Source organism: Octopus bimaculoides, chromosome 26 (genome assembly GCF_046866305.1).
Source record: "Octopus bimaculoides isolate indiv1 chromosome 26, ASM4686630v1, whole genome shotgun sequence".
Taxonomy (NCBI): Eukaryota; Metazoa; Mollusca; class Cephalopoda; order Octopoda; family Octopodidae; genus Octopus; species Octopus bimaculoides.
In genome coordinates, this window is record NC_142953.1 from 453,460 (window position 1) to 480,063 (window position 26,604).

The window sequence follows — 26,604 nt, forward strand, 5'->3', positions numbered from 1 at the left end:
CCCTAGCTTTAAGGGTATTGCACAAGGCCTGGTTGGAGGCCCAACTTTCCAAGTTTTTTTTAGGGCTTAGAAAAATTGAAGGACCATTGCAATAAGTGAGATGGGAATATGTTGAATAAAATCATAATTAACTGATCCTCTTGTATATTCTTTAACCCAAAATCAGGAACTTTTCAGCAACCCTTTATATGAGGGGCTGCTGATAATTTCCTGGCTTTAAGGGTATTCTGAAAGGTCTGGTTAGAGGTCCAACCTTTCGAGTTCTTTTACAGGGCCTAGAAAAACTGAAGGACCTCTGCATTAAGTGTGTGAATGTGAGGGGAGGGGAATGTGTGGGATAAAATCATAATGTCAATGTGATAAAGAAATGTTTTAAGTTTCCTCACGTAAAATGAATAAAAGGAAGGAAATATTATACCTTCTGACTCTGGAATTGACACACTGGCTCCATCTTCACTGAAACTGTTTGACAAGGAATTCTTCATAGTAGTGTAGGGGGTGCCAACAGAAGACATACTTTCCTGCAAAGAAAAAGTATTTAGCTCTTTAACATTATTCAAAAACAAATCATGGACTTCCTTCATTGTTTGACCCTTTAGCATTTAAACTGACCGTGTCCAGCCCAAATATTCTACCTACTTTACGTTCAACTATGTCATTCTAAAAGTAAACTACCACATCAATTTAAGTCTTGAAGCTATGAGATAATCCAGGATTAATAGAAAACAATGTGAATAGATAAGCATTACATTTGACAGAGTAATCAGAATGCGAAATGGTTAATAAAACTTTATTGGTTTCATAAGATAAAATACCAGACTAAGAATGGTATTAAGCATTGGTAAAGGCATCCAGCCATAGAAATTGTACGAAAGCAGGCATTGGAGCATGGTGCAGGCCTCTGGCTTGTCAACTCCTGTCAAACCGTCCAACCCATGGAAAGTGGACGTTAAATGGTGACGATTATAGTGAAAGTGAATTTTTAGTTGATGAAATATTTTCTGTTTAAAGGCTGTGTAATGTTGGAGTAAATGACCAGTACTGTCCAAAGATGGAGCCACAGCATGGCTGAAGGAGGGTGTGGAGAGAGAATATACTAACCAGGCCTGTGTCGCTGTCTTCGTGGTCTTGGCTGGTCTGTTGTACTGTGTATTCTTCCATACTGTTAAAACTACTTTCAGAGTTTGAGGGGGACAATTGTGAGCTGTTGTGCCGTAACCTGCAATGAAAAGAAACGGGGAGTGTGAAAGGGGTTTTATATAAATCAACAAGCAAGATGGACATGAAGCTGTTCAATGGGGCTTTCAGAAAACTAGGAATTCCAAACCATCAAACAACAATATCATGCAAGAAAAGAAAGAAGAAAATGACAATGATGATGATGATGATGAAGTCAGTGATTATGTTATTCCCAGAGGCTAATTACTGGGTCATTGTGTTTCAGATGGTGAGAGTGATAAGGAAGTGCCTGTATCTTGGGGCAGAGCAATCACTGCAAAAGATATCATTTGAAATGTATAATTGTTTTCAAAGATTACACCCTTCATTGATTTAGAACAGTGAAAGATATACATACATTTGTGTGTGTATGTACATAAAATCCTTATTGTCATTGAGATGTTTTCCCATGCTGTCAGGGTTTCGATGGGTCTCACAACAACAGAAAAAAATCAAACTCCTCTGTTGTGTTTTAAGTAGAGGTTTCGCAGCTGGCTGTGCTTTTCATCATCAATCAGTTAACAGCTCGGGCAAGGGTGCATCTTAGTGTGCCACCAAGCTACTAAAGAGGGTGTCTGTGTGGAACAACCAGGGTCTTTTTATTCAGTGTTTGAGGTTATCCCACCAAACTACTACCTGCCCCAGACATCAAACTAGTCAGAGAATTCCAATAGCAATTCTGTATGAGAGCCACACATTCACCATTCAACTAATTATGTTGTCTAGCTTTAGGTCAGCCCTGACAACAGGACCTTTAAGGGGTTAGATTCAGCTAGTTTATTGGCTCAGGTTCAGCAGAGGTGCCTGTGACTCCCTGCTAAGCTCCCTTACAACTCCTGTAAGTAACTCCCTGGGCCCCCAAAGCTGTCTTGTTCCATTGAGTTATATTTCTCTGAGAGGACTTGTGTCCATCCAGTCTTTCAGATAACTGTGCATGATTTGAAGTAAACATGACTGTTATTTCAATCAGGTCAAACAAACATAAAAAGGGTTTGTCCATTGACATTATGTGAAAGATATCATTAACAAACATCTAAGCATTGCAGCTTCAGCCATGCCAGAAACAACAGAAACCCTTATCTTCAAAACAAAATGCACCAAGACAGAGAATGGATATCCAAGACGCTCAAAATTCCATTTACAAAATGCAGTTTTTGGGCCACTCACTCAGAGAAAGGATTGAAAAAGCTCAAAATGTTTAGAATGTACTGGAAAAGAAGATGAGATTCGAGTTGGCTTCAAAGAAGAGAAACTAGTTTTGTGATAAATGAATGAACAGAGAGAAATAATTCGATGGAACAGTTTTTAACAAGTTGTGAAATTGATTGAGGTTCCAGAAAAAAAAAAAATAATAATAATAATAATAATCCTTTCTACAATAGGTACAAGGCTTAAAATTTATGGGGAGGGGATTAGTTGACTACATTGACCCCAGTGTTTCACTGATACTTCAAGCATTTTGCCCAGCATGTTAACAGTTCTGCCAGCTTATAATGATGATGATGATGATGTTGATGATAAAGGATATAATTTTAATGGTGGAATTAATAAAATAGAAAAAAAAAACACAGAACATGAAAATGTATAAAAAAGAAACAAGTTTTAAAGATAAGATGTCATTAAAGAGAGTTGCTTGCTATTCATTTCGATATGTTCAAACGCACACACACACACACCCACACACTGTGTCATGTCTAAATTTTCTTCTGGTCACCCTGTATGTTGTATGTGTGAGGGAAAGAGAGAGAGTGTGTGTGTGTGTGAGGTTTCTAAAGCCACAGTGAAGGTAACCTACCTAACAGTCAAAGCTAGAGAGAAGCCTGGAGACCAATCATCCGAGGAAATGGCAAGGAAATCTTCCTTCAAACCACACCAGACAGTCTTAGGAAAGGCCTGTGTTGTATAAGTTGGTACCAGACAGTCTTAGGAAAGGCCTGTGTTGTATAAGTTGGTACCAGACAGTCTTAGGAAAGGCCTGTGTTGTATAAGTTGGTACCAGACAGTCTTAGGAAAGGCCTGTGTTGTATAAGTTGGTACCAGACAGTCTTAGGAAAGGCCTGTGTTGCATAAGTTGGTACCAGACAGTCTTAGGAAAGGCCTGTGTTGCATAAGTTGGTACCAGACAGTCTTAGGAAAGGCCTGTGTTGCATAAGTTGGTACCAGACAGTCTTAGGAAAGGCCTGTGTTGCATAAGTTGGTACCAGACAGTCTTAGGAAAGGCCTGTGTTGCATAAGTTGGTACCAGACAGTCTTAGGAAAGGCCTGTGTTGCATAAGTTGGTACCAGACAGTCTTAGGAAAGGCCTGTGTTGCATAAGTTGGTACCAGACAGTCTTAGGAAAGGCCTGTGTTGCATAAGTTGGTACCAGACAGTCTTAGGAAAGGCCTGTGTTGCATAAGTTGGTACCAGACAGTCTTAGGAAAGGCCTGTGTTGTATAAGTTGGTACCAGACAGTCTTAGGAAAGGCCTGTGTTGTATAAGTTGGTACCAGACAGTCTTAGGAAAGGCCTGTGTTGTATAAGTTGGTACCAGACAGTCTTAGGAAAGGCCTGTGTTGCATAAGTTGGTACCAGACAGTCTTAGGAAAGGCCTGTGTTGCATAAGTTGGTACCAGACAGTCTTAGGAAAGGCCTGTGTTGCATAAGTTGGTACCAGACAGTCTTAGGAAAGGCCTGTGTTGCATAAGTTGGTACCAGACAGTCTTAGGAAAGGCCTGTGTTGCATAAGTTGGTACCAGACAGTCTTAGGAAAGGCCTGTGTTGCATAAGTTGGTACCAGACAGTCTTAGGAAAGGCCTGTGTTGCATAAGTTGGTACCAGACAGTCTTAGGAAAGGCCTGTGTTGTATAAGTTGGTACCAGACAGTCTTAGGAAAGGCCTGTGTTGTATAAGTTGGTACCAGACAGTCTTAGGAAAGGCCTGTGTTGTATAAGTTGGTACCAGACAGTCTTAAGAAAGGCCTGTGTTGTATAAGTTGGTACCAGACAGTCTTAGGAAAGGCCTGTGTTGCATAAGTTGGTACCAGACAGTCTTAGGAAAGGCCTGTGTTGCATAAGTTGGTACCAGACAGTCTTAGGAAAGGCCTGTGTTGTATAAGTTGGTACCAGACAGTCTTAGGAAAGGCCTGTGTTGTATAAGTTGGTACCAGACAGTCTTAGGAAAGGCCTGTGTTGTATAAGTTGGTACCAGACAGTCTTAGGAAAGGCCTGTGTTGTATAAGTTGATACCAGACAGTCTTAGGAAAGGCCTGTGTTGTATAAGTTGGTACCAGACAGTCTTAGGAAAGGCCTGTGTTGTATAAGTTGGTACCAGACAGTCTTAGGAAAGGCCTGTGTTGTATAAGTTGGTACCAGACAGTCTTAGGAAAGGCCTGTGTTGTATAAGTTGGTACCAGACAGTCTTAGGAAAGGCCTGTGTTGTATAAGTTGGTACCAGACAGTCTTAGGAAAGGCCTGTGTTGTATAAGTTGGTACCAGACAGTCTTAGGAAAGGCCTGTGTTGTATAAGTTGGTACCAGACAGTCTTAGGAAAGGCCTGTGTTGCATAAGTTGGTACCAGACAGTCTTAGGAAAGGCCTGTGTTGCATAAGTTGGTACCAGACAGTCTTAGGAAAGGCCTGTGTTGCATAAGTTGGTACCAGACAGTCTTAGGAAAGGCCTGTGTTGCATAAGTTGGTACCAGACAGTCTTAGGAAAGGCCTGTGTTGCATAAGTTGGTACCAGACAGTCTTAGGAAAGGCCTGTGTTGCATAAGTTGGTACCAGACAGTCTTAGGAAAGGCCTGTGTTGTATAAGTTGGTACCAGACAGTCTTAGGAAAGGCCTGTGTTGTATAAGTTGGTACCAGACAGTCTTAGGAAAGGCCTGTGTTGTATAAGTTGGTACCAGACAGTCTTAAGAAAGGCCTGTGTTGTATAAGTTGGTACCAGACAGTCTTAGGAAAGGCCTGTGTTGCATAAGTTGGTACCAGACAGTCTTAGGAAAGGCCTGTGTTGCATAAGTTGGTACCAGACAGTCTTAGGAAAGGCCTGTGTTGTATAAGTTGGTACCAGACAGTCTTAGGAAAGGCCTGTGTTGTATAAGTTGGTACCAGACAGTCTTAGGAAAGGCCTGTGTTGTATAAGTTGGTACCAGACAGTCTTAGGAAAGGCCTGTGTTGTATAAGTTGATACCAGACAGTCTTAGGAAAGGCCTGTGTTGTATAAGTTGGTACCAGACAGTCTTAGGAAAGGCCTGTGTTGTATAAGTTGGTACCAGACAGTCTTAGGAAAGGCCTGTGTTGTATAAGTTGGTACCAGACAGTCTTAGGAAAGGCCTGTGTTGTATAAGTTGGTACCAGACAGTCTTAGGAAAGGCCTGTGTTGCATAAGTTGGTACCAGACAGTCTTAGGAAAGGCCTGTGTTGCATAAGTTGGTACCAGACAGTCTTAAGAAAGGCCTGTGTTGTATAAGTTGGTACCAGACAGTCTTAGGAAAGGCCTGTGTTGTATAAGTTGGTACCAGACAGTCTTAGGAAAGGCCTGTGTTGTATAAGTTGGTACCAGACAGTCTTAGGAAAGGCCTGTGTTGCATAAGTTGGTGGTGTTCACAGGATGGCCATGGGTGTGATGTGCTTGATCATAGACAGCGCACCCAATCGTTGAGATCACTTGTGAACTAAACCTCCACACTTTGTATGTGCATATATTTATATATGTATGTGCGTATATATATATATATATGTATGTGTAATATAGATTCATTTACTTAATTACATTCACATCCATTACTGTATGAACAAATGAATTAGATGATTCATGTAAATATATTTCTGTGTTGCTGTGAAGGAATGCTTGTGGGGGGCGGGGTCAAAATAAAGTGAAGTGTGGACTCAAGTAACCTGCTGCAAGTGTAGCTCAAGTTTCATGCTCTGTGAATTTCTGCAGAAATATTTCTAAAACTGATATAAGTGCAAGCTGTGCAACAAAAAACGACCCCAATGAAAATTACAGAAACTTAGACAACAGATGTGAAGTGTTTGGTCCTTTGAGTCCTTCTCAGTGAGTTTACAGATATGGAATACAGAGTGGCCCCAAAAACTCGAGATCTATAGATAATTGGCCTAACACACACACATGTATATAAGACAAGTGTTATAGTTTGCTTGAAGCATTGTGGTATAGAAGTATAATAATAAATGAAATTGGAGATGAGGAAAGCTAACGAGGCAGTGAGGAAAGTTGTAAAACCTCAATATATTTGAAGGATGCAGTTGGCTTTCAAGGGGCTGCACCCTACAGAGACATTCCTCTTTGGATTGTTGCAAACTTTCCTTATTTTCCTTTCTATTTCTTATTCTACACACACACACACACACACACATGTATGTATATGCTTGGTTTGTATGTACATTCTTTTTGTATTTATTTTACATATTTCTTTTTACTTTACAGACTGGTACGGACTCAAAACTTTCAAAAGATCAAAATTGTTGAAACCCTTGCTGGGAGCTCATTAAGTAAGGACCCAAATCTCAGGGCCATGAGAACAGTTTTGATGCAGTCAGATAAATTCCATAAGAGAACCATTTGAGAGAAAATTATTAAAAAATAAAAAGCAAAAAGCCATTAGATTCAATGTTTCGGACAACCCTCTGTGTGTGTGTGTGTGTATATGTATGCATGTATATTTGTAAGTATATATGTGTGTGTCTGTATGTGTATATATATATGTGTGTGTATGTATGTATGTATATATGTGTGTGTGTGTATGTATGTACATATATATATATATATGTGTGTGTGTGTATATATATATGGATTAGTTTTAATATATTTTATGTGAATCCTGATCAGTGAGAACTGGAATCCAAGGCTTTCAATCCATGACCATCTTGCCTTTTTTTTTTCACAGACACAGTGTATCTAGGTTTAAGATGAGCAGATGTTGTTTATCTATTTTTTTCTTCTAGCAGGTCAGGTGACAACAGAGAGGTTGCCTTGGTAACAGGCTCAACATACTAACACGTGTGTGTGTGTGATAGACCAGTTGTTGTCTTTCTCTCTTATTTTCTGTTTGTTAAAAACGTCAGACAATGTTTGATGTTTTGCTTTTGTAATGACTACTAATGTGGTTGTGTATACCTTGATGTGGAGTTTGAGCTGCTAGGACTGGACTGTGGGCTTGGGGGAGTACTGCATGTTCGATACGTTGACTGGCTGCTCTGACTATCAATTCGATTCCTAGCAAATTAGAATAAAAACAATTACAGTTGATTAAAATTGGTAGATTTTCAAATGTTTACACCTCACCCCTGCCTAAAAATTTAGTATTTTAAAGATATTTTCCTGTCAGATGATGAAGGGGGTTTATAATGAAAAGGAAAAAAAACTCAAGAATTAATTTTATTAGTGAGAGACATTGAAAGATGGCTGGGAAACAGTTTAATAAAGATATGAGGTGAGCAAATCTGTCGGGTGGCAGGGATGTAGCTTACAACACCGTGTGCTTTATTGCATTAATTAAGTCATGCTTTTAATTGCATTTGATTTATAAGCGAACAAACAAAGCTGGATGCTTCCAGGTGGGGGTGGGAGGTGTGGAGAGAAAGGGGATCAGAAAAGTAAGATTTACTCAGAATAAAAATGGTGCTTTGAGTTTTAGAAGCAATAGATTTGGGGTTTCAGATTTACTGAAAAGCTAAACTGACATTAGGGGATGCAATTAATAGGGGTCAACTGAGAAGCAAGCCAGCAGTAAGACAAAGTTTTATGAAGACTTCTTGTGCAATAAAGGGGTCGGTAGACCTTTATCAACTCAGATTGAGAAGGACTATTACACAGAGGTAATTGGTTAAATAGAATGGGGGTATCTCAAAGATATAAAGAAATGGTGTTCTTTGTTAACGGCGATTATCTTATTTCCTATTCTTTTGAATTGTCAGAGCAAATGAAGTCCGACTGTTTAATTTACAACAAAGTTTATGGCTTCCTTGTCACAAATGTAAATAATATATTCTCAAAGAAATACACAAGATTTGGCTGATTCACCTGAGAAAACACATGCAATTATAAAGTTTATTAATTCAATATATTTTAAGCCCCCCTCCCCAACCCTGAAGGCTCCCTCCTTCCCACTCGGACACACAAGCCAATTATAAAAATTTTAACAGTTATTCACATAGAACGCCATCAACTCTTGTCAGACCCACATGACCTTTATAAAGATCTTAAACCGAAGATTTAACAATCTAATATCGTACAACAACAGGACCGAAATCCTGACAGTAACTCTCAACATAAACCTATTTTCACTGCTCCATCATCTCTTGAACAAAAACAGGGATAAAGCATCAAAATCCCTGATATTTTCTATAAGAAATCTGGGTTTTATTATTTTCAGTTCAAAAATACTTCAGCAAAGGACAGTGGTCAGCCCTCTAGCAATTACATCACAATAACCATGTTCTATGTTATAAATTACATCACCGTAGCTATGTTTCTATGTTACTGTAAAGTTTATACATCTGTCGCAAAATGTTTATCATACATCTGCATATTCTAGACCAGATTCATATTAAAGCTGTTCATTCTAATTAACAGCTAATTGCTCGTTACCAACCTACACCTTTCCTCCTCTCCATCCACACCTCTGCTGCTATTTCATTGGTTCCCCAACTTACAACTGACCCTATTCAATAAATATACTTACTTACCTTAACCCTTCTCCATCACTACTGTGTCTAGTCTCCCCCACATTTTCTTTTGCATGCTTGGCTCAGCCATTCCTCACCACCATTAAAACTCTTTCCTTGCCCCTGTTTTTACCCACTAAACCAGTGGTTCCCAACCTGGGGTCTGTGGACCCTGATGGTCTGCAAAGGTAGCGCTGGGGGTACATGAACTAAATTCAAAATTTGATATATATATATATATACATACATATATTTATTTATATATATATATATGCTGGTGGCACGTAAAAAGCACCCATTACACTCTCAGAGTGGTTGGCATTAGGAAGGGCATCCAGCTGTAGAAACATTGCCAGATCAGAGTGGAGCCTGGTGTAGCCATCTGGTTTCACCAGTCCTCAGTCAAACCATCCAACCCATGCCAGCATGGAAAACAGAGGTTAAACAATGATGATATATATATATATAAAGGATAAGCATATTAAAAGGGGGTCATGGGAAAACAAATTTACATAAAAGGGTTGCGAACCACTGCCCTAAACCAATCCAAACTCTGTTTATAGAAACATAATTTCAAAGGAGACAAAACATAAAAACATGAAGTAAATGCAACAAGACAGATAAGTTAACAGCTGCCGATGCTATGTGCAGAGAGGAGGAAGAAGAAGAAGAAGAGGATAACGTTTAGGCATGCTTCAGAGAGAATCTGATTTAACATACATTTTGTTCTTTTTGTCAAAACCTCCAGAGAAATTACGAGTGAGGCTGTTGAAGTTGGTTGGGGATTTCTTGACCTGGATGGAAGAAAAAAGAAAAGCAAGAAATATAAACATTGAAGTTTTTAACAAGTTTTTATTTGGTTGTTGTTGCATGGAAAAACAGAGGCTAAACGACGATAATGATTGTCCAGACTCACCACTGGTGGAGTTTTCTCGTCTTCACCAACCGTTGGCAAGTGTGCAGGCAAACCATTTGATTTCCTGTTGTCTCGAGAATCAAGAGGCTGCGTCCTGGTCTTCCCACTCAACACTCGTTTGAAGGAGTTTATGAATTTCGTTCCTTCTTGTTTCGATCCTGATGCTCCGAAAATCTCGGCATTGCTCTTGTCAAGGTCATCATAGAGTGAGTCTAACAAAGCAGCGCGAGTTCGGTCCTAAACGAGAAAAAGAAAATCTTTGGTGAGGGGCACAGATAAGGGTAATGTTGGTGTGGAAGGAGGGGAAAGAGAGAGAGAGAGGAACAAACTAATTATTGCTTGAAATAGTGAAATAAAAAAAAAAAATCAAATTTACCCCAAGTTTAGCGAATTGGGCTGCGTTGAAACAAGCAAGTTCAGCATTGATGAGTTTTGTGAGGACAAATTCTCGAAAATCTGGTCCCTAAAAGATAAAAATTGATAATTCAGAACAATGTCTATATATCAAAACTGATGCTCCAGTATGGACGTAGTCCAACGACTGAAACAAATAAAAGAGAATATAAATCTGTTTTTGAACAACAAAACTCCTCCATTGATTGTCTCAGCTGCCAGGATGTTTGATAAAAAAGACCATCAATTGGTGCTTATTTTATTGACCCCCAAAAAAGGTGAAAGGCAAAGTCAACCTCAGTGAAGTTTGAACTCGGAATAGGAAGGCAGGTGAAATACTGCAAAGCATTTTGTTTGGCGCGCTTAAATGATTCTGCCATCTTATACAATATGTCACCCACATACGAAAAGAAGGTCCCTGGTAGATTTCCAGCAAATGCTTTTGATCAACCTGAAGCTAGGGTAAACTCTTTTCCAAGGACCAAGTTCTAAGACCACAATTGCTATGCCAAAGCAGTCTCTATGTTGCTAAATAATCTGAGTAACTGAAATAACTTACCTTGTTGAAGACAGCTGGTTGTGACAATGAAGGGCCAAAAGATGGCACATTATTGCGAGCAGTCACTGCAACCTATTGACAAAAAACAACCATCATAATTAGTATTTAATGGTAGTGATAAGAGGAGTAGGAGGAGGAGAAAACTAAAGAAGATAATTAGTAGAATTCGTAGCCATTAATACATTTTCTCAATCCACTCACAAGGCTCTGGTTGGCCTAAGCCTATAGTAGAAGGCTCTTACCCAAGGTGCCACGCAGCAAGACTGAACCCAGAACCCAACCCTTTCATTTTGTCTATGAAACCATCAACTCCCTAAACATGTAGCACGTGGTGTTTGAATATGAATCTCACCTTATATTTGACGTCATCTGTGTTTGGGTTAATTGGCTGAATGACGATATAAGCATGGATAAATTGCGATGCAATGGCACCAGGCACAAATGGAGTGTTCGACTCTTGAAAGATTATTGCTACAATGTCATTGCCGATGTGTCGTTTTCTCTGTAACTGTAAAGAGAAGAAGAGAAGAGAACAATAATTAAGGGACATGTAACGATGGAGGTGGATAGAGAAGAGAATTGTACAATCAACAGAAACAATACAGGGTTGGCCAAAGGTCAGCTGACAGTCAATCAAAACCATTGAATTCCAAGATTTATTCGTGTTTAACAACTGAAGGAATTTAACAAAAGCAACTAAATATGAAACAGCATGAAAATTTATTTTTTTATTGCCCACAAAGAGGGGACAAACAAGGAGAGACAAAGGGATTAAGTCAATTACATCGACCCTAGTGCGTAACTGGTACTTATTTAATTGATCCCTGAAAGGATGAAAGGCAAAGTCAATCTCAGTGGAATTTGAACTCAGAACTTAACGGCAGACAAAATACCACTAAGCATTTCACCTGGCATGCTTCCGTTTCTGTCAGCTCACCACCTTAAAACATCATGAAAATTATTCAAGCTGGAGTCCTTCTTCAGCAACACATTTTCCCATTCAAGTCAACACAAAATTACAAATAGCATTTATAGACGTTTGATTTACTGTCGAGTGACCCACATATATATATATATATATATATATATATATATATACATATACATGTGTGTGAGTGTATATGATATCTAAATTACTATGAGATATGAAAAGCAGAAGAGTGTGAAATACAAACCTGTTGTGAATCCCCTTCTGAATAAGGGAGCAAAGTTGAGACATGAAACATGATCTCATTATCCCTGAAGTTTGTGTAGATTGAATAATCTCCAGTTTGGCCGTAACTCGTGTCGAGTCCTCCACGAAAACTGAAACGAGAAAGATTGAAAGCATTTTGGAATTGGCTGCAGTTATGAGTTGCTCTGGTGAGAAAAAGTCAGATTTGTTGTTTTGGGGGGGGGGGGGGGGAAATCTGAAAAATAAAATAGCTTTGACATCGTTTTTTTTTAAAATCTTTTCCTAGCTTCAGTCATGAGACTGTGGCCATGCTGGAGCACTACATTAAAGAATTTTTAGTTGAATGAATCAACACCAGTGCTAATTATTTCTTTTCCTAAAGCCTGGTGCCTGTTCTGCCAGTCTCCTTTGTTGAATCGCTAACAACAAATAATTGAGAAGAAAATATTTATAAAAATTCTATCAACACAAGAAATGGTAAAGTATTTACTGAGGAAAGTCTTTCAGCTTCACTCGATCTCCTATAAGTTCTAAGAATTCGTCCATAGCAGGTCCATGGTTCCTATTTCCAAACAAGTCTTCTTCTTTTACCTAAAGAATTCAAATAAAAAAAAAAAAAGTAATATTTTCTAAAAACACAAAAAAACCCCAGTTAATCTCACATTTCTGTAACAACAGTTTATACTAATCACGTTATCTCGTTAACCCTTTGGCATTCAGATTATTTTGTCAAATGTCATAATTATTTATTCATATGGTTTTCAATTAATCATGGATTATCTCATAGCTTTGAGATTTCGATGATGTGATTGTTTATTTTTAGAAAGACATTGTAGGGTAGGTGCGAGAGACTGGATCTGGCCAGTTTGAACACAAAACAGAAAGAATATTTCAGCTGGATAAGACTGGTTTAAATGCTAAAGGGTCAATAATCGGTAGAAATTATATATACTCATGATTTGAGTTCTAAATCCTTGCTTCACCAAACTTATCTACCTATTGGTATATATATATATGTGTGTGTGTGTGTGTGTATGTATGTGTGTATATATATGTGTGTGTGTGTATATATAAATAAACCCTTTAAAATCATTCAGAAAATATTTGCAAAATGATCTCACCTGGCCAAAACGTTGGTAAATGATGCCAAACTTATAAGTAGTACATAAAACATGTTCATCATAATCCATGATTAGGTCAGATGCCTGTATAAAAAAAAGAAGTTCAAATAGGAATTATAAGACATGTCTGACTGTTTGTCCATCTGTCACTATTTCCAACTCCAGACCAAACATTTGGCTAAAAGACTTTACGGCAATAGCAACCTCTCTTCCCATTAAATCTTCAAACATATCTTGATTCAATAAACGGATGACCCCATATAAAACTGGAAGCATCAAGCGATAACAATATATTTCTCCAAAACTCTCAGGTTATAGGCACAGGCAAGGCTGTGTGGTAAGAAGTTTGCTTCCCAACCACATGGTTCTGGGTTTGGTTCCACTGTGTAGCACCTTAGGCAAGGGTCTTCTACTACAGCGACAGTCCAACCAAAGTCTTGAGAGTGGATTTGCAAGACAACAACAACAACAATATAGCAGAGCAAAGTGAATGGCTAATACTTTTCTTTGGAAAATATTTCTGTTTTGGGTTTTCAGTAAATGTTGTGTTGTGGACCTCATACCTCTCTAGTGAATGTTACTGAACATTGTATGTAGAATTTCTTATAGTATAACATAATAAAACCTCCAGTAAATGCTGTGTTGTGGCTCTCATACCTAATCTCTCTCACTGTTTAATATATTCAGGAACGTTTTCCCAGATATTTCAAACAGTAAAAGATTTTGAATTTGTGACCATTTCAAAGTTGTATTGCGTCTTCCAGTTTAAGTTGTGCACCCTAAGACTGGGAACTGTTGATTCTAAAATCAACCTTTTTACTCCACTGCATTACCTAAAGTGTGTGAGTGGAAATAGAGAGAGAGAAAGAGGAAAGAAAATACCGGTAATTAAAGATGGAAACATATTGAGACTTACCTTGAGTGATAAGGAAGGTGAAACCCTTTCAACATTTATTTCATCAAGAAGGGCCTGAAATAAATAAACAGATCGATAAGTAAAAATAAAAAACCTGAAAAGATTCTAAAATAAGTTAGAGTTGGAGAATATACAGGTAAGAGTTATTCCCCTTTGCTACTAAATGCATAACTGTCAACGAGAGCGCCTCCTGGTGGTTTCTCAACATACGAAACACGGCAACCAAATCTTGTTCGTATCGACTCTTGCTCCTCTATAAGAAGAATACGGTGGAATGGATATCACCGTAAAGACAAGACGGTTATGGTCGGAACGGCTTAATCTTGCGGTGATTAAAAATTCTCCCCAGCTAACATCTCTACAGCCTGTTGATATTAAACTACATTTTACCAATTCTAGTAGAATTGTCAAGTGAGACGGGACAAAAAGGAAGGAGAGAGTGAGAATGGTTTTTCACCCTGTAAAATGTAGGAAGCAATTTCTTTTTAAAATAAATACATAGAAATCAGATTTTCCACAATTGGTATTGTTTTTAATCAAATTGTGATTTACCAGCCATTTTTACACCATTGATAGTGTTTCGTTAAAACGACAAACTTGTGGAAACAGCAGCAGCAGTCATTCTATTTAGTCTAAAATTGCCAGAAATGTTTAAATATGTGATCGATAGAGAGAGAGAGAGAGAGAGTGTGTGAGAGATAGAGAATGCGTAAGAGAGTGTATATGTGCGTGCGTGACAGAGAGAGAGAGAGAGAGAGACTGTGTGTGTGTGTGAACTTATCATGGCTCGTTAATAAAGTATTTTAATTTTAATGAATGCTACACCGCTCAGTAATTTTGTTGTTTCACAAATCAATTTTAAACCATCTTAAAAAAAAAGCTAATCTCAAAACGTTTTCTCAACACAAGGGAGACAACTTTGATAAACCTTTTGGGTTTACGCAGACATTAAACGTCTCCCAACTTCGGCATATTGAGGAAAATAGGTTTTTTAGTATATTAAAGCTTATGGTAGGCCCGACTTTGCATAGGGCCCATGATATGTTTTGGGACTAAGTGCGCCTGATATGCCCACAAAGGTATATCTACTGAATACAGTCGTTCACAAGGCTAGAAATAGAAGCCAAATCACTCTAAATTCACACCCTATGACAGTGCTGCTCGAAGTAGTGGTCTGTGGCCCGGTGCTGGTCCGTGAGCCATCAGCTGCCGGTACGCGTCGAGTTTCCAGAAAAGAAAGAAACATAATAAAATGCTTATGTAATATTGTATTATTTGTTTACAAAAAAAAATCTAAGATAAAAAAAAAAAATTGTCAACTTTTATTATATTCACGATATATGGAATCACTTTTGATCAAGTTCACAACACCAACAACACCAACATTGTGAAAGAAAATTAATGAATCTAAAATCGAAGGAAAGGGTCCATATTTACCCTTGCTAGACTCTGTGGTGTCGGATTATCATTTTTATTGAACTGAACGAGTTTCCGTTTTGTAAACTGCCGTGTCCTATAAAAGATCAATAGAGCAATCAATCAACAAACAGTGACAGAATCAATAAATTAACAGAAGATGAAACTCAAATAAATCTAACTGAAATTGCGTCCAGGGTCAAAGGTCAGTCAACATGGATGCCCCCCCCCCCAAGATGATGGGGTCAAAGGTCAATCAACCTAGTCAATCCCAAACCTGACTTTGAGTAAGCTGACTCAGGCTCACAAATAAAATAAACAACAAGTTCTGTGGATGTTGGCAAGAGGAAGGTGTGACATTCATTCTGTGCTCAAACAGGATGGAGAGAAGAGCAGACAAAAGACTTGTGATATCAAGTGACAACACTTTGGGTTACAAGTTCAAATCCCGCCAAGGATGACTTCAGGTTTGCTCTTCTGGGGTCAATAAAAAGTAAAAGTCAAGTTCAGGGGTCAATTTAATAATGATGATGATGATGATGATGAGGCGGAGGAAAAGAAGAAAAAAGTTCTGGAGAAGTTAATGATTCTGATTCAAATTGGGAATATATGGGTGGGAGGTGGGTCCTGGAGCAGATTCTGTTAATTAAATAAACAGTAATTAAAGAGATTTTTCTTTACCTTAATATAATGTAAATCTGTTCTGATGAAGACATATTTTCTAACTTTATTGACATCACAATTGGTCCAATGGTTTCATCATACATTATGTAATTAATATGTTCCTGAAAATAAATAAACAAAATAATAATAATAATGGTTTCAAATTTTGGCACAAAGCCAGCAATTTTGGGCGAGGGGACGAGTTGATTACATCGACCCCAGTGTTCAACTGTTACTTGTGCATAGAATTTATCCCCAGGCTGAAAACCTTGATCTGAAGATTTACAACAGAAGCAATTCCATTTAAGGGCCCCAAAACCAAGTAATGGATTAACCATTTAGCATTTGAACCCAGCCATATCTGGCCCAAATACTGCGTCTGTTTTATCTTCAAACCAGCCACATCTGGCCTCTCACACAAACCCTACAATGTCATTCTAAAAATAAACAATCACATCAAGTGTTACATTTGACAGAGTAATTTGAATTCTAAAGGGTTGAATTAGCCGTATCTAGTGCTTACATTCTACCCATGTTATGTTCAAACTGGCCAAATCTGACCTCTCATACCTAGCCTACAATGTCATTCTAAAACATACAATGTATCATAGAAATCTTGAAGCTAGAAGATAATGAATGATTAATTAAAAAAACAATGTAAATAAATAAGTTTTAGAATCGACAGAGGAGGCCGAATGTTAAAGGATTGACTCCGCTCTATCCAGCCCAAATATTCTACCTGGCTAGGTCTGGCCTTTTACACTTACCCTACAATGTCATTCTGTAATGGACCATCAGTAATGGACCCTTCTTTGTCTCACCAAACATAAGAAAACAAAAACAACAACAAAAAAAGAAAAGAAAACGGGAACACTTACTTTACCACGAAAATCTTTGCGGTACACTTTAGCATCTTCAAACTTTGAAGTCTCTAGCTTGACCTTGCCAGGGTTGAGGCTTGCTTCTTCCAGCCGGTAACCATTTGCTTGCATCTGAACAATCATGGGGTAAGGCCCAGGTTTGGACAGCATCTAAATACCAACAAAATAATCATTGTTAAACAACGGAGAGACAATGTTTCATTTTACTGAAAATTAAATACTAAAAAGTTTGCCAATAATGATGATTTCTAATAATAATAATAATAATAAATATTAGGCACAGCACAGAATATATTAGAAAACCTAAGATAAAGTGTATAAACTAAAGTTTTAAATCCTCTTTTGCTAAAGAACTGTAAATAGACGTAAATGCATCTTGTTATTCCCTTTCTACATAGAAAAAAAAAACGAAGGAAATTGCCCTGACATTTCTCATCAGTGGACAAATCATCTTTCATTCTTCCACCTATGAAGAGAACTTACAGTAAATTGCTATTTAAGTCCACCACAAACCAAAACTTAGTCAAAAGAGCAAGACCAATTTGCATATTGCATGTTTGTCAGTGACATGATTAAATAATAACTACTTATGGCCAAATGCAGTTATGTATTAGAAAAATTAATTTTAAAGTAGACAACCTACAGGTTTTAAGTCTTTTCAAGATAGAACTAGAAACAGATGTAAACACATCTTGTTATCCTCTTTGTACATTGGAAAAAAAAACAAAAACATATCTCCAATTTTCTAACTGTGCATTTGTGTAAAACCGAATGAAATGCCAAATGTCCATATTTAATCTGATGCCACAAAAATTAACCTGATTAGGATTCCATTTTATGACACAAATTTTATTATAAAACTTTCACCAAGACTCTCTTATGCTCTGACGCTGTGAAACAACAATCTCCTCTCACTCTGACCCTGTTGAACTGCATTTCATCACCACCATCGTCACCATCTTTGTTTCATGCTTTCCATATAGTGTTGCAGCATCATCACCAGTTTTTCGTGCTCCATCCTCAAAACAATGGCAACAGTTGTTGCCTCAAAGTCCTTCCAAAACAACCAAAACTCATTTCATCTCATTTCCTGTCATTCAAGTGACAATATCACTTGACAAAAATCATGCGCATATGAATTGCGCATGTGGGTTTACATCACCATCACCATTTAATGTCCGTTTCACATGCTGACATGTATTAGACAGTTCAACAGGAGCTGGCACCAGGCTGGCGGTGGGGGAGAGAGAGAAGCACTAGGCTCCAGCCAGCTGTTTTGGCTTGGTTTCTACAGCTGGGTGCTCTTCCTGATGCCAACCACTTTACAGAGTGGACTGGATGTCTGTTTTTTACATGGCACCATCACCAACAGGGACACCAAGTGATGGATGGAGGGGGCACAAGCATGGCTGTGTGGTTGAGGTGTTTGTTTGGCAACCACATGGCTGTGAGTTCAATATCACCGTGCGGCACTCTGGCTAAGTATCTTCCGCTACAGCCTTGGACTGTGAACGGATTTAGTAGAAGGAAACTAAAAGAAGCTCATCATATGTGTGTGTATGACATTCCATCCTTGCCCATCACTTCAAACATATAGCTCTCAACTTTTAACCTACTTCACCAATACACCAAAAATAGACACATACAGCATTTGAGTAATGTATGCCACACAGAGATCATATTGCTTCTTCATACGGCTCATATGGAGGACATATGAGCACCCCATCTCACCATGTAGCACCTGGGACAAGTGTTTTCTACAACAGGCTTTGATCATCAGAAGGCCTCATCAGTAGAATTTTGGAGACAAACCCACAAGGCAGTGTGTGGTGTGTGATTGTATGTGTATATGCACACACACACACACATGTACGTAAGTGTTTCCATGTGTGTCCATGTTGTCATCATGTGAGCTAAAATGGTGACAAACTGCTTCTTTCTCTCATGTACGCCCCACCCACCCACCCACTGCCAACACTCAGCAGACAAACTAATTGAAACCATTCCATACAAACACACTTGTTTAATAATTGTTGCAACATTTCAGGGAAAAAAAAAGAAAATTGATGGAAAGATGGTGGGGATGGGAGGGGGGAGCAGAGGAGAAGGAGTAGGAGGTGGTGGTGGTGAAAGGAATTGCAGAAGTGAAGTTTTATAGTTTTATTACCTCTCTGACAATATCTTCATCCTGTTTCGGGACTTCTGCCTCTGGTTCCTGGAGCTGAAAGAGAAATTGAGAATATAATTATGAAATAAGGACAGAATTTTAAATATGACAACAGACAGATAAATAGAGAGAGAGGAGGAGATGGAGAGAGAGAGAGAGAGAGAGAGAGAGAGAGAGAGAGAAAGAGATACAGACACACACACACACACACACACACACACACACACACACACACATAAAATTATGCCCGACAATCAACAGACACATTTGCCTAATTCCAAGCAAAATCACACACACACACACGTGTCGTCAACATCATTTAAAGTCCATTTTTAATGCTGGCATCGGGTTGGACGGTTAGACAGGGTCTGGCAAGGCAGAAGACAGCACCAGGCTGCACTGTCTGTTTCAGCAGGGAGGAAGTGGGGGAGAGATGGACAGACAGACAGACAGACAGGGGTCGTGGAGGAGATAATAAATTCTATAGAATAACATCTTTGGGTAGGTATTTTTGAGAATAGCCATGGGCCAACCAATGCCTCAAGAGGGAATTTGGTTGATGCAAAACTATGTGGAAGCCTAGTGTGTGTGTGTGTGTCTTTGTTTCTCACTGTTTGACAAACAGTGTTGGTTTGTTTATGTTTATGAAATGAAGAGAGATGGTTCAATGAAAAGAGATCGACGAAATAAGTATCCAGCTTAAAGTGAAATACTGGGGTTGATTGGTCAACTAAAGAAATCTTTCAAGTGGTGCCCCAGCATGGTCGTAGTCTGACAACCGAAACCAGTGATAAGAGAATAATAGCCAATAGAGATGGAAGAAGAAGAAGAAGAAGAAGATTGTAAGAAGAAAAAAGGTAAAGCAGATAATTACAGGTAAGGAAAGCGTCAATGTTTGAGGAAGAGGACAACGTTGGTCATCGATACGACGAGACTGGAGGTTCATGATGGTATCAAAGAAATCCTGCTGCTGGAAAAAGAGAAAAAGAAAAAAGATATTTGGAATTATTGTTGACATCATAATAAATAATAAGTTTTGAAAGAATGAGAAATAATTGCTTTTTGTAAGAATGGATTTTGAAGCAAATAAAGCCAGGAAAATATTGGGTTAAAAATCTCTTTTGGACTGGAAAAGTTAATTTGAATGTGTTGTGTATATATGTAGGTATATGTGTGTGTGTGTATATATATCAGTCATGTCTTTCTGTCCATTTGTTTATTGCTGTAAGTGACTTCTGAAAAAATATATGTAGATATATATGCACACACACTTACATATATACACATGGATGTATACATCCATGTGTATGTGTGAGTGTGTATATATATATATATATATATATATATATATATATACATACACACACACACATATATATTGTGGTATTGAAGTATTGTTACCACTGACTCTTTACTGAATGACTAAACACAACCTGCACAAGATGAGAGATTTAACTCGACATGTTCCTTCCACACTTTTAACATCAACCAATTGAGATGGTGCTTGGGGCCACGATATAAAACTATCTATTTTATATACACCAGGCACATAAACTTATATATCTTGTAATCTCCCTATTCTAAATTAAACCTTTGATCCTAATTTTAAGTAAGACCCTCTTTGTTGGGTTCAAGACGGCAGCTTTATTGAAATGAATTTAATTATTTTACTAAATCCCTCAAACTATTTTGGGGATTATTTTGATGACAATCACTTGAAACACTTAATCAGTGTATTTAATTAGATGTTTGTTCAATAAAAATTAGATAACAAAAACCATATTAATTGTTTGGAAGCGACTGCCATCAGCTTTCTTTTTGAATACAATCACCAACCAAAATGCATTTAGTATTGTGGTTTGTGTGTGTGTGTGTTTGTCCTCCCCACCATTGCTTGACAACTGATGTTGGTATGTTTGCATCCCCGTAACTTAGTGGTTCGGCAAAACAGACCAATAGAATAAGTACTAGGCTTACAAAGAATAAGTCCTGGTGCCGATTTGCTTGACTAAAGGTGGTGCTCCAGCATGGCCAAAGTGCAGTGACTGACACCAATAAAAAAAATGAGACTTGTGCACAGACAGACAGACAGACAGACACATGGCGTGCCAATGCGACTTGCAGTGCCAACCTGATCAATGGGGGTAGAAAGAACCAGGGCTGACACTACCCCTCCCCCCCCAAAAAAATAATAAACTATTATTATTATCATCATCATCATTATTATTATTATTATTATTATTATTGTAACTTTAAATTATTTGCAGCAAACAGCAACCAAACCCATGTTAATGAGGACATCGTGTAAGAGGTTAATTAGGACATCCTCCCCACACACTCACATCCATGCTGAATGTCCTGCATGGCATTCCACCCCTGCCCATCACCTCAAACATACAGCTCTCAACTTTTACCCTACTTCACCAATATACCAAAAGTAGACACATACAGCATTTGAGTAATGAATGCCACACAGAGATCATATTGCTTCTTCATACGGCTCATATGGAGGACACATGAGCACCCCAGCACCTGCACCACACACACACACGCAGGGGTGCGTCTCACTAAATTAGAAAATCAAAATATTTATGCTTTTAGGCAAATACTATCACCATCACTGCTTCTCTCAAACAATAACAACCACTGCACGGCTTCCACTGAGGCAATTATCATCAGAGTCCTCGTTAAAACATCTCCCGATGTCATTACATTTGTGATTATTAAACTCGTTAAGTTTGAGTTCTGCATGGTTAAATGATTTCCTTTCGAAAACTATGGATGCACAAAATGATGAAATCTGTAATGCTGTGGCAACCAGATTTGGCAGAAGGAAATAAATAAAAGCTGAATTTTTTATTAACGAGCTTTAATAATAATGACCATTAAGGCATGTGAGAGATAATGAGCAAGTCATGATGTCAGACAGCTGATCCGTAAGAAACGGTAGCTAAATCTCCCTTAGAGAACAGACTATCATCTTAAAGAAAGAAGGACACACTTGATAGTATAGTTCTCTCTCTCTCTCCCTCCTGTCTGTCTGTCTGTCTCTCTACACAAACACTCACCCACCTGCTGCATTTCAAATAATTTGTTAAAAATCCATCATGTGTTAATATTTTAATTTGTATTTTGTGTCTCCCTCACCGTTCCTTAATCAGTCGTGCCTCAGGCCCAAAATAGACTCCAATTCTAAAACGGATTCCTTCACACCAACATCCGTTAAAGCACACACTGTTCACAAGGAGGAGACATCTACTTCCTTCTTTATCAAAAAAAAAAAAAACGAGGTCAGGCATGACTGTGTGATTACAATGTTTACTTTACAACTTTGGGGTCTCAAGTTAGATCTTGTTGCGTTTCACTTCAGAAACGTTTAACTACCACAGCTTGCCATTGATCAAAACTTTTTGAGTTAAACTTGTTGGAAGTTTAAATATGTTTGAATCACAATTTGAACCTGTAAGGAAGCAATTCAATGCATTTCGCCATGGAGGAAAATCCTTGCTGTAAACAAATAGGTGTGAATACACCAAGTCAGTCCATAGCATTCCTTAAGCAGACTGTTGGATGCTTGCATTTTGGAGTGGTTATCTCCTCATCAGCAGCAGAGACCAGAAAGCCACAGACACTGTGAACTGACATAAGAAACAGGTCCCTCTTACAATCTTCCCATAAGTGACTGGTTGTGCTATTCAGCAGCTCACCGCAGATGAAATGTAGACTGGAAGCACTGAGCAGTGATGTGTATAGGACACAAACTTGTAAACAGTTCAGATATGTTCATCTGTGTTTGCTATATCAATTGTTGCCGTTTAGCCATGGGTCAGATGTGACTGAACAGGCAAAACTGTGATGAAAAAGGATCCAGCCATGACTGTCCAGTCTTTATTTAAGATCTTAGATATCAAGGATGTCCTGCATGCATACGTGCCCTCTCCTTTTTAAGATGATAAGATATAATTTGAGGGAGATTTGGCAGCTATTTTGGGCATGTCGAGTGACTCTATACAAGCCCTGCTTCAGTTTGTCACAACAAAAGTAAGCAGCAGCAGCAGTAGTAGTAGTAGTAGTAGCTGTTGAAGATATCTTTGACTGTGATATATTGTTCAGAGTTGAAGTATTTTTGGGGGGATTCTGAAGTGTCTTTAATGAAGTTCCTTTTCTTTAAAGAATGAAGACTGGCAACAACAAGCTAAAGGAGATTCTCCCATCTTATCATCCACAAAGGAAGTGAGACAACAGAGTTTACGAGGAGAGATTAACATCAAGTGGGTCATTAAACGATGTGTGTGTGTGTTAGTCAAGATTAAAGAGTGATAACACAATGTTTTGCTGTATCATTCATTCACTCATACTCAAGAGTTTTTATGCTAGTGCCCCAGCATGGCCATAGTCTAATGACTGAAACAAGTAAAAGATAAAAGAAACCTGGCTGAGAATCCCAAAGGAACACAAGTACCCTTGAATGGAGTTGCATCATTTTATGGGACCCTGAGGGACAAAGGAAAAACTTAACCTTGGCAGGATTAAATACCACAAGGCATTCTTTTTGTTTTTTATTATGAAATGTTCTAGCAATTTTTTTTCCAGTGTACATCTTGGAATAAGACACCATTTGGTGACAGGATTCCAAACTGATCAAAGAGTAGTGTAGGTATAAATACCAGAGAAATTCCACAACTGTTAAAACACTGGAAACCAATATTTCTTTTATCAACAACAAAATTTATCACAGATCCGTTTAATAACATTATGACCTATTGGAAGAATTTAATGGGTTAAATGGTGAGGCACAGTGAGTGAAATATAAGCACACAGACACACAACCACATTATCTATAAATAGATTTATAGATTCAGAGAATCATGTGGCCATCACAGAAAGCTCTTCTAGTGAACCTGGCTATCAGATCACATAGTAGTAATCCAACACAGAAGAGTACAATGCAGAATTCTATGCAGCTGAAATCCAGGATATACAATTGATGAAACTATTTCATCTATGGTTTAGATTGTGTGTGTGTGTGTATAAATTAAATGGCCGTATGTTCATGTGTATATACAACCAGAAACTGCAGTGTCTTTCTTCCTACACCCACACAAACACATGCAGCCAGAGTAAACACTTCTCTGTACCCACCCCAGTGTCTCATAAACTAGGTTGACACTCCTTCTTCTTAATAACACAGTGTTGACTTTACACACACACACACATACACATTGGGGGTCACTTTGATGTAGTAAACAAAGAAGGAATCAAAAAGGTTACAGATCTGAGATGATCAATTAACACTGCAAGCGTCTACGTATAAGGGGAGGGGGCAGAGAGATTTCGTTAATGTCCTCACTTCCAGTCACTGACTCATCCTTGCGGTTGCCCACTCATTAACGAGATAAATCCATTTCAAAAAAACAGGAAGAAGAGCACCTGCTTGTTGCAGTGTCACTCTTGTATGACGGGTATGACTTTTGTATGACGGGTATGACTTTTGTATGACGGGTATGACTTTTGTATGACGGGTATGACTGTCAGAAGACAGCAGCTATACACATATCTCTATACAAACGCACATATATAGATATATATAGACATATGCACATGCAAGGTTTAGAAAGGAAATAGAGCAACAAAGACTCACTGGTATGCACACATTTGCGCGCGCACACACACACACTTCTGTGCGTCCCAGACTGACAACCAGCATTTTAAAAAGAGTAAAACCCACGCAGCAAAATAAACACCTGCCTTACTTTGCTTAAATTCTTAACAAAATGAGGAATAATACAAGGAGTGCTTGGGTGTATATAATACAAGGAGTGCTTGGGTGTATATAATACAAGGAGTGCTTGGGTGTATATAATACAAGGAGACATAGAAGCTGAATGTGAAATTTGTATGAATAATGATATGTGTATATAAATATGGAAGGGTCTCACGTATACTGTAGAGAATGGTAAAGCCTCATTCAACTGAGATGATTGAAGGAATTGCTAGACAAAGGTGGTTGCTTATTGTTGTTTAAAAGCCAGCTTTCAAAGAGCAGAGGCCATTATAGTACCAGTGAAAAAGGCAGAGAGAGGAGACAGCGTGCCAGTGGGCCAGAGGCAGGAGTATGTTTATGAGTGTTAACTGAGGTTGGGGGTAACCTCTCTTTAGATGTGGCCTAAGACAGGGGACCCAAAACATCAAACCATGGAGCATTTGATATCAGGCCACATAGAAACATTTTTATTGGTAATTGCAGTCTGCAGGTATTTTTGCATTATGTATTATATAGGCTCATGGCCTGGTATTGCACTTGTGATTACTAGACCATGGGTTCAATTCCTGGACCAGGCAGTGCATTGTGTTTTCTGCGGAGTGGTTGGTGTTAGGAAGGGCATCTAGCCGTAAAATCCCTGCTAAAACAGACACAGTAGCATTTTGTCCACCATGCTAACGATTCTGTCAGCTTGCCACCTTAATAATAATAATAATAATAATGATGAGGAGGAGGAGGAGGATAATAACAATAATGATAATAATTAACAGTTCTAACGTTACCTCAATCTTTTTCCAATTAGAGAGTTCTGACCACAATGACAGGCTTTTCTTCCTCACAATGAAATACTCTATCCAACTTGGGTGACGTCTTGGATTTACTACTTGCCAACACACACACACACACACACCATCACCATCACCAGCTGCCTTCAATTCTATTGTTTCACTCACAGAAGGGACTGACTTTTTATAAGAGTTTTGCACATTTTTTTTTTCCTTTTGTTTATTATTTTTTACACTAACATATATAATTTCTACTTAATCTTGACACTGAATATTAAACAGAATGTTGTGTGTGCATATGCATGTGTGTGTGTGTATGTGAATATATATATACACACACAAACACACACTACTTTTGCTTCAAGAGTATCTATTTCCATGCATGTGTGTGTGTGTGTGTGTGTGTGTGTGTGTGTGTGTAATGGGTATATGTCAATGAGTGTGTTGAGTAAAGTACATCCACAGTTGCTGGCTACCTGGTGTCATTCAAGGTTGGGATATATTTCCCCACGATCTATCAGGAATTCCACAGGATTAGTTGAGATAATAATTGATGAAGGAAATGGAAAATAGATTTAGCACTAGTCTTTATATATATATATATATATACTCTTCTATTTGTTTCAGTCATTTGACTGCGGCCATGCTGGAACACCGCCTTTAGTTGAACAATCGACCCCCAAAATTTATTCTTTGTAAGCCTAGCACTTATTCTATCGATCTCTTTTGCTGAATTGCTTAGTTATGGGGACGTAGACACACCAGCATCGGTTATGTATATAAGGTTCAAATTTACAGAAAACAAAAGACGAAGACAGGTGAAGGAACAGCAAGCAGGTGTATTAGTTTGATGCTCGGGAAGAATGGAAAAGACTTTGAGCAAATTGTTACCTCCCAACCATAATTTAGTTGATATGATATGATTCTTTAATTCTTTACATTTTGGGATGGGATGTTGCTTT

The 26,604-nt window shown here is 38.3% G+C and overlaps 1 protein-coding gene across 17 annotated transcripts in view; it reads right to left on the bottom strand.

Annotated features, from left to right (window-relative positions):
- Nucleotides 1–26,604, bottom strand: part of LOC106883520 (rap1 GTPase-activating protein 1) — a 411,187-nt gene that overhangs the window by 39,190 nt on the left and 345,393 nt on the right. For 10 of the 17 annotated variants that reach the window (XM_089342809.1, XM_089342819.1, XM_089342810.1 and 7 more), the window contains 17 exons: nucleotides 19,968–20,063; nucleotides 19,094–19,147; nucleotides 16,924–17,076; nucleotides 16,064–16,167; nucleotides 15,404–15,479; nucleotides 13,967–14,020; nucleotides 13,051–13,134; nucleotides 12,420–12,520; nucleotides 11,931–12,060; nucleotides 11,108–11,263; nucleotides 10,756–10,827; nucleotides 10,180–10,266; nucleotides 9,804–10,040; nucleotides 9,608–9,681; nucleotides 7,338–7,436; nucleotides 1,102–1,219; nucleotides 419–521 (listed from right to left, as the gene is read on the bottom strand). In XM_089342809.1, coding sequence (XP_089198935.1) covers nucleotides 419–521; nucleotides 1,102–1,219; nucleotides 7,338–7,436; nucleotides 9,608–9,681; nucleotides 9,804–10,040; nucleotides 10,180–10,266; nucleotides 10,756–10,827; nucleotides 11,108–11,263; nucleotides 11,931–12,060; nucleotides 12,420–12,520; nucleotides 13,051–13,134; nucleotides 13,967–14,020; nucleotides 15,404–15,479; nucleotides 16,064–16,167; nucleotides 16,924–17,076; nucleotides 19,094–19,147; nucleotides 19,968–20,063 — 1,798 coding nt within the window. The remainder of the gene's footprint in view (nucleotides 1–418; nucleotides 522–1,101; nucleotides 1,220–7,337; nucleotides 7,437–9,607; nucleotides 9,682–9,803; nucleotides 10,041–10,179; nucleotides 10,267–10,755; nucleotides 10,828–11,107; nucleotides 11,264–11,930; nucleotides 12,061–12,419; nucleotides 12,521–13,050; nucleotides 13,135–13,966; nucleotides 14,021–15,403; nucleotides 15,480–16,063; nucleotides 16,168–16,923; nucleotides 17,077–19,093; nucleotides 19,148–19,967; nucleotides 20,064–26,604) is intronic. The other 7 variants (XM_089342816.1, XM_089342817.1, XM_089342811.1 and 4 more) reach the window with 1 other exon arrangement.